The sequence below is a fragment of the Lithobates pipiens genome, unplaced genomic scaffold, assembly GCF_037356315.1.
Source record: "Lithobates pipiens isolate NorthernLeopardFrog02 unplaced genomic scaffold, aLitPip1_a1.2 Scaffold_157, whole genome shotgun sequence".
In the NCBI taxonomy this organism is placed as follows: domain Eukaryota; kingdom Metazoa; phylum Chordata; class Amphibia; order Anura; family Ranidae; genus Lithobates; species Lithobates pipiens.
Genome location: NW_027507746.1, coordinates 841,455 through 856,846, shown reverse-complemented (window position 1 = coordinate 856,846; position 15,392 = coordinate 841,455). Strand labels below are relative to the sequence as shown.

The 15,392-nt window shown below is 47.1% G+C and overlaps 1 protein-coding gene across 1 annotated transcript in view; it reads right to left on the bottom strand.

The window, feature by feature from the left end:
* Positions 1–574: 574 nt before the first annotated feature.
* LOC143981432 (activated CDC42 kinase 1-like) overlaps positions 575–15,392 on the bottom strand; it is a 29,641-nt gene continuing 14,823 nt past the window's right edge. The window contains exons 6-12 of the mRNA XM_077479266.1: positions 14,370–14,516; positions 11,630–11,724; positions 5,931–6,095; positions 5,779–5,855; positions 4,580–4,986; positions 3,181–3,276; positions 575–1,989 (exon numbers count right to left, since the gene is read on the bottom strand). Of these exons, the coding sequence (XP_077335392.1) occupies positions 1,858–1,989; positions 3,181–3,276; positions 4,580–4,986; positions 5,779–5,855; positions 5,931–6,095; positions 11,630–11,724; positions 14,370–14,516 (1,119 nt within the window). The 3' untranslated portion in view covers positions 575–1,857. The remainder of the gene's footprint in view (positions 1,990–3,180; positions 3,277–4,579; positions 4,987–5,778; positions 5,856–5,930; positions 6,096–11,629; positions 11,725–14,369; positions 14,517–15,392) is intronic.

Sequence of the window (15,392 nt, the reverse complement as noted above, 5' to 3'; positions counted from 1 at the left end):
TATCTAAATTGGCCCGAGTAAGTATGAATGTGAATTAGGGATCTTAGATTGTAAGCTCCTTGAGGGTAGGGCATTGACAGTGCTATATAAGTACCTGAAATAAATAAAATAACAAGGGGATTTGGTACCAGGACTTTCCTGGGACACCTTCTCTATACCATCATTGCCCTTAAGCCCCCCCCCCAACCTATTCTGTTTGCTTCCATGAGTACAGCTGATGGATTCTAAACCCTGCTCTGCATCCCCCTGCACCCCCTGGTCCACTGAATGTAGCACTGACTGCTTCATTCAGTCTGGAGTTACTTACACCACAAGACCTTGTGATTACAGGTGAAGGCTCCAAAAGTACAGCTGAGGCATGTTCTATTGAGGGGTCCTCTTCACCCCCAGGAGGATGACCACCGCCAACTCCTGACCCGACCGGGTTTACACTTGTTACTTGTATTCAGGATCCATTCACCTGCACCAGTGTTGCATATTATGAGACAGCACCTGCCCAGCGGCATGCGGTCTAGCTGTATACAGATCCACTTTACAGGCATCTTATTTGAATAATACACTTCCAACCAGAAGCCAAATGCTTGTTCTTTTAATTAAAGATAAATTAATACAGCTTCTAAATCACAGCATTGACGTGATGTACATAAGAAACCTCAGATACACAGTCCAGAAACCAATATCTATTTGGAATCACAGAGAAGAACTGTTCCCACCTGTCTTGGGTTAGCTCAAGTGCAGGAAGGTCCATCCTAGGGGAAGCGTTTCGCCGAAGGGTCCCTAATTCAAATTTTGTGTTGACAACTTAGCTATAGCCAGCCTGAGTATTGTCTGCTTACATTATTTGAGTTCATTGGGTTTCCCTAAGCCCAAGGACATTGCCTGATTCTGCATACTACTGTAGAGCATTCTTCAGTAGGCAGAGCAAGAAGATGCAATGGATTGGGTTATATATTATTTTTTTCCAGCTTGGCCAATCATCGAGGGGTTTAAGCCCAGTAATGTGGGCTGGGGAAAGAAATACATATTTGGGGAGACATTCTGGAAAGGTTATTTTCTCCCGGGCTGCTTCCTATAGAGTATGTACTTCTGGAAAAATAATTTTCCTCCCAGACTTTGCTTGAAGTCAATTTAGAAGATGATCTTTTCTTTCCTAGGCCTGCTGCCTGGCGGGAATGTAAGTCCTTCTGCATGGGATGGGTATAGCTGTTGAGAGGTCCGGTACATGCCTTTGTGGCCATGTCTCTGGAAGAGAAAGTCTAGCCTGAAGAAGAGTCCTGTTCAGGCAAAACTATGAAGATCTTTCCTTCCTAGGCCTGCTGTCTGGGGAGAATGTGAGTCCTAAGTCCTTCTGTATGGGATGGGTATAGCTGCTGAGAGGTCCAGTACATGCTTTTATGGCCCTGTCTCTGGGAGAGAAAGCCTAACCTGAAGAAGTGCCCCGCTCAGGCAAAACTGTGAGAGAGGTCCTACCTATTGGCCTACTGAATGTACACTAGCCTGTGGCAGAGGCATGAAGAGTTCTAACCTGACCTGTAGAAAAGGTAAAAAAGATACCACTAAGCAGAGGGAATTTTTTGTTGCTGTTTTTTGGCAATCTGTAACCTAAATCCTCTCCACTTGTGCAACTGAGCCAATAAAATAGCAAAAAAAAGGAGATCAATGGACTGTATGTCTCACTGTCACCATCGTTGGAGAGGTGAGTGTCTGGGTGCAGCTAAAAGGCAAATCACCGGGAGGAAGGGAAAAGATTCTGTTAAAAACCAACAATTCTCAAAGCGGTGGCCGGTGGGTAAAGGCATGTCCCCTGGCACCATCCTAGGCAGATCCTGGCACCATCCTTTAAGGGAACAACCTTCATTAAGTCTGTTTAGTGAGGGTTCCCATGTATATAATGTAGAGGGAAGCGGCTTCCAGGTTCCAGTTTAATTTCTCCAGGATTTGGCGGCACTCCTCTTTACTGTGCCGGGTCACGTTGTACAGATGAACTACCTGGAAAGAGAAGAAAGTATTCCATGACACACAGAGAGAGAGAAGACCCTTACATTGAGAAATTGGTTCCATTGCTAATTTTTTTCAAGTTATTTTCTCTTCAAGGCTTTGACCAGTATCATTACTGCAAGGATTATTGTCAGCTTTTTAGGATTCCTTGAATGTTCTCCTCTCTCTCTTTCCTCTCTATCCTTCTACTTTTCTGCATTTGCCCATTCGGCCGTCCACCAAACACCCGAATTTCCTAGTGTTAGCCCCGACCAAACACCCTGCAATGCACTGAGCGCTGCACAGTACATTCTTCACCCCGATTGGGCAAAGCTTTGCCCAATCAGAGTGTAGTGTATGCTGGTTGTTAAGGATTAGGGACAGCTGTGGCGTCCATAACAACCGATGGGTCATCAGCTCTCAATGGGTTTCTCCTCTGACAGCTGAACAATAAAATAAAAATATAATAGTTTAAAAAATAAAGAAAAACATGGCATGCGGTCCCACCAAAGATCCATACCAGACCCTAAACTGGGCATGTTGCCTGGCAGGTCAGAAAGGGTGGGTGAGCGACCACCCCCTCGAACAATACTAGGCCACATGCCCTCAACATGGCGGGGTGGGTGCTTTGGGGCAGGGTGGCTGTGTGTCCCACCCCAAGGCACCTTGTTACCAAGGTGATGGGGAAAAGGGCCCTTTCTGACAAACCTGGGCTGAGGTTGTCAGAGTCTGTGGGTGTTGGGCTAATATGAATCTGGAAGTCCCCTTTAACAAGGGGGCTTCCAGATTGATGCAGAAAGTATTGTAACCAGCAAGGAAACTAGTATTCTCAGAAAGAGGTTCTCAGTGACCATCAGAAGTAGGTCCTCCATGGCCACCAGGTGATATCTCTAAAGATTGTACTCAAACCTCCAAACTGTTCCGACTCTAGACAACCCGAATCTTTGGGTCACTTAATTAGGGTGTGATGTTGTCTAGATATTTGGTTGATAACATGTTGGTGTGAAGCTCACCCCTGTCCCAGATGTTATGGTGCTACAATTGACCTCCGTAATTACATGAAATGGGTTCATGTCCCATGAAGTTCTCATCACACAGCTATGTGCCAAACACCATGGATGAAGATGAGGCATTTGTTGAGGACCCTCAATTCACATTCATCTCTGATATAAGCAGTTCGTTGGTTTATTAAGAAACTGTCACCTTTAAGTGCTGGACGGCCCGTGTCACGTCTCCTCCGAAGAAACGCAGCGCTTCCTGGCATTTTTCTGGCGTCGCGCCAGGGACCTGCTCCTCTACCTGCAGCAAAGTGGATCATAGACATTAGATGTCCGCATCATCGGTGGTGCTTGAAAAAAGCATTGTTTATATTAAAGTGTACCTGTCATGAAAGGAACATGGAGGCTGCTGTTCTGGGCCAGTTGCTCAGAAGCAGCCATGAATAAATTCACTTCACTTTTAATTTGATGATTCCACACATTTAATCGGATGGATTATTTGTGGATCCGTCAGCATCGTAGTGGACTAGCGATGGTGCCCTATACGGGTCCTATAAATGGGTCCACATCTTGATGAAGTAGCGCACTCATATGGCCGTGCCCCATGTTCATACACTAAGAAAACACCTATTACTCCATTCAGAAGGGAATGCAGGACTATTTTAGCAGCCTTAGCCCTTGTACACACGGTCGGACCATTTTGTCGGATAATCCGACTGTGTGTGGTCTGCATCAGACTGTTTCCGTCGGAATATCCGTCTGACCCAATTTTCCAACTTGTTGGAAATATTTTCCGACAAACTGGTCCGATCGGACATACTCCGATTATGTGTAGAGAATTCCGATCGGACAAAGTGCCACGCATGCTCAGATCAAATTCCTACACCAAAGCTATTGGCTACTAGCCTGAACGTAGTCCCGTCGTAACGAAATAACGTCATCACGTTCTGAACGATCGGATTTTCCGACAACTTGGTCCGACTGTGTGTATGCAACAGTTTCGGACAAAATCCGACGGACAAAATCCAACGGACAAAATCCAACGGATTTGGTTGGCAGAATGTCCGACCGTGTGTACAAGGGCTAATCCAGTCTGACTGGATAAGCAAACAATGAAGAACATCTCCAGATAAGGCTAACCTGGGCCAAATCCTGTCTCTTATACAACATTCTACTCATCACTACTCACAAAGTACTGAAGTCAGAGGATCACCAAGACACCCAATCATTTAGATGAAGGGATCAATGATGGAGTTACATCTAAAGAGGAAGACAAAATCCATGAAGGTCTACTCCATGTAGATTGGTTGGGGAGAGGCACTGGTGCCCTTCTGCTCCCTCTCTCTGTCCACTTTTAAGGTCTCACACATAGAATTTCCTGGTTCTGATCTCCTCCAGCCAAGTGTCTGGGAGAAGACTACGAGGAATTATGAGAGCCAGAAGAGGCAAATGGGCATCAGGAGAGATGGAGGAGTGCTTGCCACTGGAACCCCAGAACTGCAAAGCATATTAAACTTCACACCTTAACCAAATCCCCTCCTCCCGGCCACCCAAAATGTTTGCACAATTTCTTTATTCACATGTAGACCACTCGGTGTCCTCACCTCTCTGATCCTTCTCTGTAGTTCGCTGTGTGTCATCTTGCTGCTGCATCCTCGAGATGGACATACTTGTGTCAGTCGACGGACAAGCGGGGTCTCTCCTGGACCCAAGGCTGCAATAGATGAAACTTTATCTTTCCTATTGAAGCTCGAGGACCGTCTAGGGCAACTAATGGTGGTGGGCACAGCCAGAAACTGATCCTTGAAGGATGTTGTTTTGGGAGGAGCTGAGCAGTGGGGGTCGTCCAGTGAGTGCTGCGGGGGCTGCTCACGCCTTCTTCTTATACAGGACCTACGGGTCAGAGGTGTTACGCTATCCATATCTCGCATACATGGCTCAGGTGTGAGCGGTCTATGAGGTGTTCCATTTACCTCCCCCTCACGGATGATTTCCACACTTCTAGACATACCTGTAGGTGCAATTTACAAAAATGTGAGGGGAAGGACAAGATAAGAATGGCAGAAAAAAAGACCAAAGTAAATAGAATTAATGATGATGGTTGGAAGATAAAAAAAGGTAATGTATTTGAACTTTTCAGGAGCACAGAACGCTCCTGTTCCATGGTAGCTGCTGGTGTCATTCCAGCATCCAGGTTTTGGCTGGGCTGCACTCCCCGTCTGTTCACCTTGAGGAGCGACTGGTATAGACACAGCCTCTTGGTGGAGACCAAACCTGTTTATAGCCTTAAAAACCCTCAGTGTCATGCTTGTGATAGTGTTTGCATTTGTGCTTCAAGCTCCCTGTTTACTTGCCTTGTTCCTATGCCTTAAATTTTGCCTGATCCTCGCTCTACCAGCTGGTTTGGATTTCCTTGTTATTGACCTTGGATTGGACTTTGGCCTACTCTCTGAACTCTTGCCTGTCTTTTGACCTTGGATTTGACCCTGATTACTCTCTGAATGTTGCCTTCCTGAACCCAGACTGCCATTGCACCACATTGCCTGTCTGCCAACCGCAAGTACCTGTTTTCTATGCTTAACTCAATCCTGCCTTGGTGTGGTAGCCAGGCACTGTAGAATTGTATATAAGGTCTCGGGGCAACCAAGACCTTGAAAGCCTACTAGACTTATAGGAAAGGGGGCTGCTATAGGTGAAGAACACATAGCCAGCTATAGTACCTGACCACCTATGCTAGGGGTAGGTGTGACAGACCTTTGGAGGCGGTAGTAAGGGTTAATGAATACAACATATAGACACTTACGTCGACCAAGCAATGTTTTTCCACCTCTATCTTGACAATGGCCACACTTTTGGTCCTCCTTTGCTCTGGCTCGAATGCTGATAGAAATAAAAGCTCATGAGTATGTGATAAGTACCATTACTTTCTTTACTCAGAGGTGGTAATAGACTTACTCATTCTGTGTGTCATCATTCTTAAGAGAGAGCTTCTCCAGACGATTGGACAAGTGCACAGAAGTACACACATGGGCAAAGTCCTCCGGGCAGATTGAGGCAGCAGAAAAAGGTCCAATCTGAAGAGTCCGGTGACTCTGTCCTCTCCAGAGGTTGATGTCTAACCTGGAGGAAGGAATTTAGAAAAAAAAGTCTCATCTAGCAATATTATGAACATAAAAGTATTAGTAATAACTAAAAATGTATTTTCTTTGGAAAATGACATTTGTCTGGGCTGGTTTATATATGTAGCCAAGTCCCGGGCCTGTTTAGGCCTAATGGTGACCTCCAGAGTTAGCTGACAACCTTCTATTTAAAGTGGGTTACAAGGCATAGTGGGTGTAATGCAAGGTGGATTGATGGGCACCAAATACTTCTTGATTGCAAAGAGATTTATTGCCTCTTAACAACTAGAGATCCGCGCTATAGCCAAATGACGGCTACAGCGCGGACCTCCTTTGCCGGGACTACGTCTATTGACGTCGTCCCGTGCACGAGCGGCCTGCGTGCCCCCTGAGGGGCGTGCGCAGCGCGCTCTGTGATCGGCGAGTCTATGAGACTCGCCTGATCACGGATCGGAGCAAGGGGTCAGTCCCGACCCCTTATCACGTGATCAGCAGTCAGCCAATGACAGCTGTTCATGTGATACAACGGAGCCGGTAATCGGCTATTATTCCTCCTCGCGCTGACAGTGCGAGGAGAAAAAAAGAGCTGATCACCGGCAGCCGTGATCGGGACATCAGTCCCGATCACGGCCAGCCCTGCCAGTGCCCACCTGCCCCCTGCCAGTGTCACCTCATTAATAAATAAGTGCCCCCCGTCAGTGCCACCCAACAGTGCCCATAGTGCCACCCAGCAGTGCCCACAGTGCCACCCAGCAGTGCCCACAGTGCCACCCATCAGTGCCCACAATCTGCCTCAACAACGGTGCTGCACCTCAGTGCCACATATCCGTGCCCATCAGTGTCATCTACCATTGCCCATCAGTGCCCATCAGTGCCACCCATCATTGCCCAGCAGTGCCACCTATCAGTGCCACCTATCAGTGCCCATCAGTCCCATCTATCAGTGGTACCTATCAGTGCCCATCCGTGCCACCCATCCGTGCCACCCATCTGTGCCATCTTATCTGTGCCCATCTTTGCCCATCAGTGCCGCCTTATCTGTGCCCATCACTACTGCCTTATCTGTGCCTATCGGTGCCACCTTATCTGTGCCTATTAGTGCCGCCTTAACTATGCCTATCAGTGCCCACCAGTGCAGCCTATCAGTGCCCACCAGTGCAGCCTATCAGTGCCGCCTCATCAGCGCACTTCAATGAAGGAGAAAAATGACCTGTTTGCAAAATTTTATAACAAACTATTAAACATGATTTTTTATTTTTTTATTTTGGATCTTTTTTTGTTTGTTTAGCAAAAAATAAAACTCCGAGCTGTAATTAAATACCACCAAAAGAAAGCTCTATTTGTGGGAAAAAAATGATAAAAATTTCATTTGGGTACAGTGTTGTATGCCTGCGCAATTGTCATTCAAAGTGCATCAGCGCTGAAAGCTGAAAATTGGTCTGGGCAGGAGGGGGGATTAAGTGCCCAGTAAGCAAGTGGTTAAACAGAACTCTGGGAGAGAGGGGTTAGGGCCAGGACACACTTTAATAGTTGCAGTGTTAATTGGCAGACTCTGAGACTTCTATAGGCAGACAGCCATGCAGGGAAAGGCATCCAGCAAGACACCACATCTGCATGTGTAGGACCCCGTCTCCTATGGCAACAATCATGTAACAGTTTCTAACAAAAGTTGCAATGATCTCCTTCACTTCTTCTACAATCTTCTATTGTAGAACTTCACTCAGCTGAGCTCCCAGTCTTAGCTCCCGTACACTCGGTCGGAAATTCTGACCACAAAATCCGTCAGATTTTTTCAGACAGATTTTGTCCTAAACTTGTCTTGCATACACAAACGGTCGGACAAAGTTGTTGGAAAATCTGATCATTCGGAACATGATGACGTTTGTTCGTTACGACAGGACCACGTTCAGGCTAGTAACAAATAGCTTTGGTCTCGTAATTTGATCTGACATGTGTGGCACTTTGTCCGATCGGAATTCTCGACAAACGATCGGAAAAAGTCAGATCGGATTTTTTTGTTGGAAAATTTGAGATCCTGCTCTCAAATTTTTTCCGTCGGAATTTCCAAAAGGAAAAAGTCAGATAGAGCCCACACACGATCGGATTTTCTGACAATATAATCCGATCAGACCTTTTCTGTCGGAATTTCCAACCGTGTGTACAAGGCATTACACTAGACTACTAGATCCACTCACCACTGGACCTCCTGAGCTCTTCCAATCTTCTCAGTCAGTATCTCCCTCACCCCTGCGTCCTTGCTGGGTCCCTAGCTTGGCACTTCCAGAGACTCCACAAGCATCACCCCGCTGGCCTACTTGTTCCCTGGCTTGGCACACAATAATGCTCTGCAAGCATCACCTCCACTGGCTAGGTCCCTGGTTTGGCACTTGCTGAAGTTTCACACTGCTTCACCGTCCCCGGCTGGTGAGAAGACCGCTCTGGTACTTACTTCAGCTACTCACAGTGGTTCCTGGTAACAAGATCCCGTGGTGGCGACAGCTTTCCCTCTACCCCGACCATGACAGGTTCTCCGGCTGGTAGAACCGTTACTTCTGGTTGGACTGCAAGCAAAGCATGATCCCCTCCCTTCAGGGACTGGGCCTCAGGACAGTATTCCAACATGATAATGACCCCAAACACACCTCCAAGATGACCACTGCCTTGCTAAAGAAGCTGAGGGTAAAGGTGATGGACTGGCCAAGCATGTCTCCAGACCTAAACCCTATTGAGCATCTGTGGGGCATCCTCAAACAGAAGGTAGAGAAGCGCAAGGTCTCTAACATCCACCAGCTCTGTGATGTCGTCATGGAGGACTGGGAGAGGACTCCAGTGACAACCTGTGAAGCTCTGGTGACCTCCCTGCCCAAGAGGGTTAAGGCAGCGCTGGAAAATAATGGTGGGCACACAAAATATTGACACTTTTGGCCCAATTTTGGACATTTTCACTTAGGGGTGTACTGGCTTTTGTTGCCAGCGGTTTAGACATTAATGGCTGTGTGTTGAGTTATTTTGAGGGGAGAGCAAATTTACACTGTTATACAAGCTGTACACTCACTACATTACATTGTAGACAAGTGTCATTTCTTCAGTGTTGTCACATGAAAAAGATAGAAGAAAAGGTTTACAAAAATGTGAGGGGTGTACTTACTTTTGTGAGATACTGTGTATATATATATATATATATATATATATATATATATATATATATATATAATATGTGTGTATATATATATATATTGCCATCTGATCTGGGCATCTTAATAATGGAGGATCAAGCCCGGGATTCAATTCCAGGAACACTAAAGCCCCGTACACACAAGAGGACTTATGTCCGACAGACTTCCGAAGGAGTTCTGCCGGAGTTCTGCTGGAGTTCCGACAGAGTTCTGACGGACTTTTCGACTGAGCGGACTTGGCCACACACAATCACACCAAACTCCGACGGATTCGAACATGATGACGTACGACTGGACTCGAATAAGGAAGTTCATAGCCAGTAGCCAATAGCTGCCCTAGCGTTGGTTTAGCATAGCATACACACGAGCGAATTTTTCGGAGGGTTCGGGTCCGACGGAGTTCCGTCGGAAAAATTTGAAGCATGTTCCATTTCTAAAGTCCGTCAGACTTTTGCGAATCAAAAGTCTGTTGCAGCCCACACACGATCGAATAGTCTGACGGAATCATTCCGTCGGACTTTGGATGTTGAAAAGTCCGCTCGTGTGTATGCGGCATTAGGAATCCATTTATGACAAACTAGAGACTATGGCAGTGTTCCCCAAATGGTGCCCCTTTGTTTGCTTTTATCAGGCCCTTGGGGCACTATTCCTCCCACTGACATTAACAATGGAGGATAATTCCACTGATACCAACAGTGGGTTGGAGCACAATTCCTCCCACTGATACCAATGATGGGACACTATTCCTTCCTCTGATACCAATGATGGGACACTATTCCTTCCTCTGATACCAATGATGGGACACTATTCTTCTCACTGATACCAATGATGGGACACTATTCCTTCCTCTGATACCAATGATGGGGCACTATTCCTCCCACTGATACCAATGATGGGACACTATTCCTTCCACTGATTCCAATGATGGGACACTATTCCTCCCACTGACACCAATGATGGGACACTATTCCTCCCACTGATACCAATGATGGGACACTATTCCTCCCACTGACACCAATGATGGGACACTATTCCTCCCACTGATACCAATGATGGGACACTATTCCTTCCTCTGATTCCAATGATGGGACACTATTCCTCCCACTGACACCAATGATGGGACACTATTCCTCCCACTGATACCAATGATGGGACACTATTCCTCCCACTGATACCAATGATGGGCACTATTCCTCTCACTGATACAAATGATGAGCCACTATTCCTCCCACTAATGTCAATGATGGGACACTATTACTCCCACTGATACCAATGATGGAGCACTTTTCCTCCCACTGATACCAATAAAGGGGCACTTTTCCTCCCACTGATACCAATGAAGGGGCACTATTCCTCCCACTGATACCAATGATGAGCACTATTCCTCCCACTAATGCCAATGATGGGCACTATTCCTCCCACTGAAATCAATGATGGGCCACTATTCCTCCCACTAATGCCAATGATGGGCACTATTCCTCCCACTGATACCAATGATGGGCCACTATCCCTCCCACTAATGTCAATGATAGGCACTATTCCTCCCACTAATGTCAATGATGGGGCACTATTCCTTCCACTGATACCAATGATGGAGCACTTTTCCTCCCACTGATACCAATGAAGGGGCACTATTCCTCCCACTGATACCAATGAAGGGGCACTATTCCTCCTACTGACACCAATGATTGGACACGATTCCTCCCACTGATGCCAATGATGGAGCACTATTCCACTCATGGAAATGAATGATTGGGGCACTATTTCTCCCACTGACACCAACAAGGAGGCACTAGTCCTCTAATGAACACCAACAATGGTGCACAATTCCTCCGACTGAGACCAATGACGGGGCACTATTCCTCCCAATAACAACAGTGATGGGGCACTATTCCTTCCACTAACACCAATGATGGGGCACTATCCCTTCCACTGACACCAATGATGGGGCACTATTTTTCCCACTGACACCAAGGAGTTTCTACTCGTATTGGCCACAGTCCAGCCTCTCCAAAGTCTGAAGGATTATAAACTGGCCCTTTGTTTGGAAAATTTGGAGTCCCCTGGTCTATGGCAAAGTAAAATAAAGTCTGGATTGATTTGCCTGTTGCTGGCATGGCCTCCTCCAAATCAAGTAGAAGGATAATGTATAATGAATGGTAAACAGAAGCAACAAGTGGTAAAGATAGATGGATAAAGACTGATCAGCAAGGGGTAAGGAAATATTGATGGTGGATGTTAATTGATGAAAAACAGATAATTAATGGCAGAAGATACATGATGACCAGTTATGAACTGTGTATGATGGGAGATGAATGGTTGGCGGTTGTATATGGACGTTGAGAACAGTTTTTCTTACCTGGCCTCAATGATGGTGACAACATCCCCGGCATTCAGGGGCGGACAGTTAGGATTGCTAACTTCCTTAAGAAGCTTAACCTCCAGAGGTTTCACCTGATGGAGGAAGAAGTCGTCTATCAAATAATGGACTAACAACAGATGACAATCTGGTTGCCGTTTCTTTATAAGTAACATCTCAGATCATCATATTTAGTGTAAGCTCGAAAATACAGATGAAAGACCTCTTTGAAATTAGATAAATTAACGAGAATTTATTCAAACATCCACAGTATAGCTACAGCCAATAGTGGCCTCACCCCAGGACTACCACCAGGGGCGTAACTATAGGGGGTGCAGCAGTCGCAACCACAACCGGGCCCTGTGCTGCAGGGGGCCCATGCAGCCCCCTCTACATATGGCCGGCAGCAGCATAGGCAGCTAGGGGTACCAGTGCACCATGCACATGGGTGGCTGGAGGTGGAGGGTGACTAGCAGAGCTCCATGCTCGACTATCGCACTGGCTGCTCTTTAGTTGTGCATTCCCCACATGACCTGTGTCCTCAGCCGGCTCCTCAGAGTACCCCTCTCCTGTTCCATGCATTGCCGCTCAGTCCGATGTCTGTTCTCCCCAGCCAGAGTCCCGCCCCCCCGAGTCTGGCCCACTCTGCACTGCATACTTCTCCCGGGTAAACAAACTTTAAGCACACAGATGCAGTGCAGCCCTATGAGAGCCGGCTTGCCGGAGGACACTGCAGGCTTGTCTGCCAGCCCCCCTCCTCCCCCGTCATACACAGATGATGAAAGGTCTTTCTGAGAGATATGCTGATCGCCCGTCCAGCACACTGGATGGAGCCCAGGCCAACATGGATGAGTGCGCGGCCTACAGCTTGGTCATGGTGAGTGAGAGGACCCCATCCCCCATACACCATTACATATCCCCTCCATCTTCCCCTGGGGACAGGGACCCCTTTTCACGTGGGGACAGGGACCCCTTCTCACCTGGGGGCAGTAACTTCATCTGCCCTGGAGAAAAGGACCTCATCTCTTCTGTGGTGGAACTACAGGGCTCACAAAGGTCATACCTGTGACCACGCCCTGGAGTTCCACCGCTGGACTCGGAGGGAAGGGCCAGGTTCAAGGGGGCCCTTCATGGTTTCTTGCATCAGGGCCCTGGAGGTTCTAGTTACGCCACTGACTACCACCTCTTTAACGGGTTTTGTCATCAAATGTCCATTTGTTGGGGAAACAGGTGGTTCTGCAGTGGAAACACGATGGCTGTAGCTATACTGTGGATACTTGAATAAATTACTTGGAAGGGCAGAGGTCAGAGTGCAGCTCTCATTCATCGGTGAAGCGTTTCCCTTGTAGGAGCCGCTGATTAGGATGGATCCTCTGTCCTTTTCAAGAACCTCAACCCCTCTGATACACCAGGTTGTAGTATACAAACATACAATATCACAGGAATTCACTGAAGGCAATACTTGGTTCCCAGTAGTATTACTATATCAAAAGAACAGGCAACAAAACCAGTTAGTAAAGGCAAACTTAATATATTGTCACCCAATCTGGTTGGTAACAATTCAAGCATAAAAGAGATTAACAATGGTGATAATACAATTTAGCATACAAAGTAAACACTGCGCCCTGAGCCCACCCAGTTGTGTGACATAAGCAAATTAATATTGGCTATTGTGTTCCTGAGTCTCCTCCCGGCCAATTGGGCCCGACTGGCCGAGAGGAGAAGTGATCCTGTTGGCCGCCGGGAAGGAGGAGGGAGGAGACGCAAGGCAGAAGCCGCCATGAAGCCGTGGAGGAGACACAGGCGAATCCGCTGCCTGGAGGAAGTGCTTCACATGACTTAGATGGGGTAAGTAAGGGGCTGGTGACTGATCGGGGGCAGGGGGTGCAGGGGACCCAACCAGGAGGGGCTGTGGGTGCATTGTTTGCCCACCCCCCCAAAAAAAAAAATACCACCACTGCTCTGCATCAAAGTCTTTGCTTTAGCTCTCCCCTTGCTGGCTGGAGGAAAAGGGCGCAGCATAGCATCAGTATCTCAGTAGAGGTGGGCAATGTTTCCTTCTCCATAATGCTCTCCATTATAGTAATAGCCTATAATAATGGGTGAACATAGGCTACCTTCAAGGGGAAGTACATCCAAAGCTCATTTGGCTGTACTCATCCTGTGTATCACAGCAGTGCAACTCTTTCTGCACTCCTGTGACCCATTTTCAGTAATTGAGTGAGAACTTTTCTGAGAGGCAGAAATTGCCCAATGCTGAAGGAACTCCTAGAAACCACTGGAGGAACCCTAGGGTTCCATAGAACCCTGGTTGAGAATCACGGTTCTAGACCCATGACAGAGGAGAGCACAGGACAATGTTTAAGACAGACCACCAGGACCCATGAAGACTAGGAGAAGAGTTCAAAAATGGTAAGAGTCCTCCTAGATCCATCACAAGTCAGGGTGAAGGGCAATATTGGATACAGATGTCCTAAGTGCAATTTACATGTTAAAGACGGACTTTTAGGACCCATGAAAGTTAGGAGTAGAGGGCAAACATGGTAATAGTCTTTCTAAATCCATTGCAGATCAGTGCACAGAGCAATAGCTGAGATGAATCTTCTGAATCCAAACATCAGCTCCCCATGGATCCATCAGAGGATACACTACAGGACAATATTGGAGACAGTCCTTTCCAATACGAAGACAATACAGTATGTGAGACAGATCTCTTCGGTACAGTTGTCAGGTCACTCACCTCTTGAAGAAGGCTGATGAGAGAGGCAAAATTTGGCCTCTCTTTCGGTATGTACGCCCAACATTTCAACATCACATTGTACAAAGCATGAGGACAGTCTTCGGGGCACTCCAGCCGCTCAGCGCCTCTTTCAATTGCAGCTAAAATCTGGAGAAATGGAGACAGTTACCCAGGGCCGGTGCTAGACTATTTTGCACCATAGGCAAGACCAGCTACTTGCACCCCCCCCCCAGCCCCCGCATCAGCAATGTTATATCTGTGAAGAAATATAGGAGATGGAAAAAAAAAAAAAACCTCAGAGGAACAGAGATAGTGTGTAGTGAAATCCAGCCCCTGAATGAACACAAGGCTGTGGCATCCTTACCAGTCCAACTGCCCCATCCAGGGAAAGAAACAAAGGGTAGTACCAACAGGGCCAAATGACCTACCAAACCGCCCTATGTACTCCCCACGTGAAAGAACGCACTGCCTACACTAGTACCCCATCCAGTGCGTAGCTCTTGCCTGGTTCAAGACCCACAGCAGAACCAAAGACCGCCGTTGCCATCTTGAAAGAGGGCAGGGTGGTCGCATACCAAGATCCAGGCATTGGAGCCAACAGGGAGAGCGGGACAACCTGTCCGCATGACCCCAAAGCCCCAGGCATGCATGCTATGGAATGCATCTTTCTCATCAAGAAGTGGTAAACATATACAACTCCATTTCAATAGAATATAGGGACTACGTAAAATAATGATGTATTTATTTCCGCTGAAACTGTCTCGCCTACACACGATCACACCAAAGCCCGACCGTCAAGAACGCGGTGACGTACAACACGTACGACGGGACTGGAAAAAGGAAGTTCAATAGCCAGTAGCCAATAGCTTCCGTCTAGTACTTGCTTCAGAGCATGGGTCGTTTTTGGTCCGTCGGAACAGCATACAGAGGAGCGGTTTTCACAATAGGAATTGGTTCCGTCTGAAAAATTTAGAGCATGTTCTCTTTTCTAGGTCCGTCAGAATTTTCAACAGAAAAAGTCCG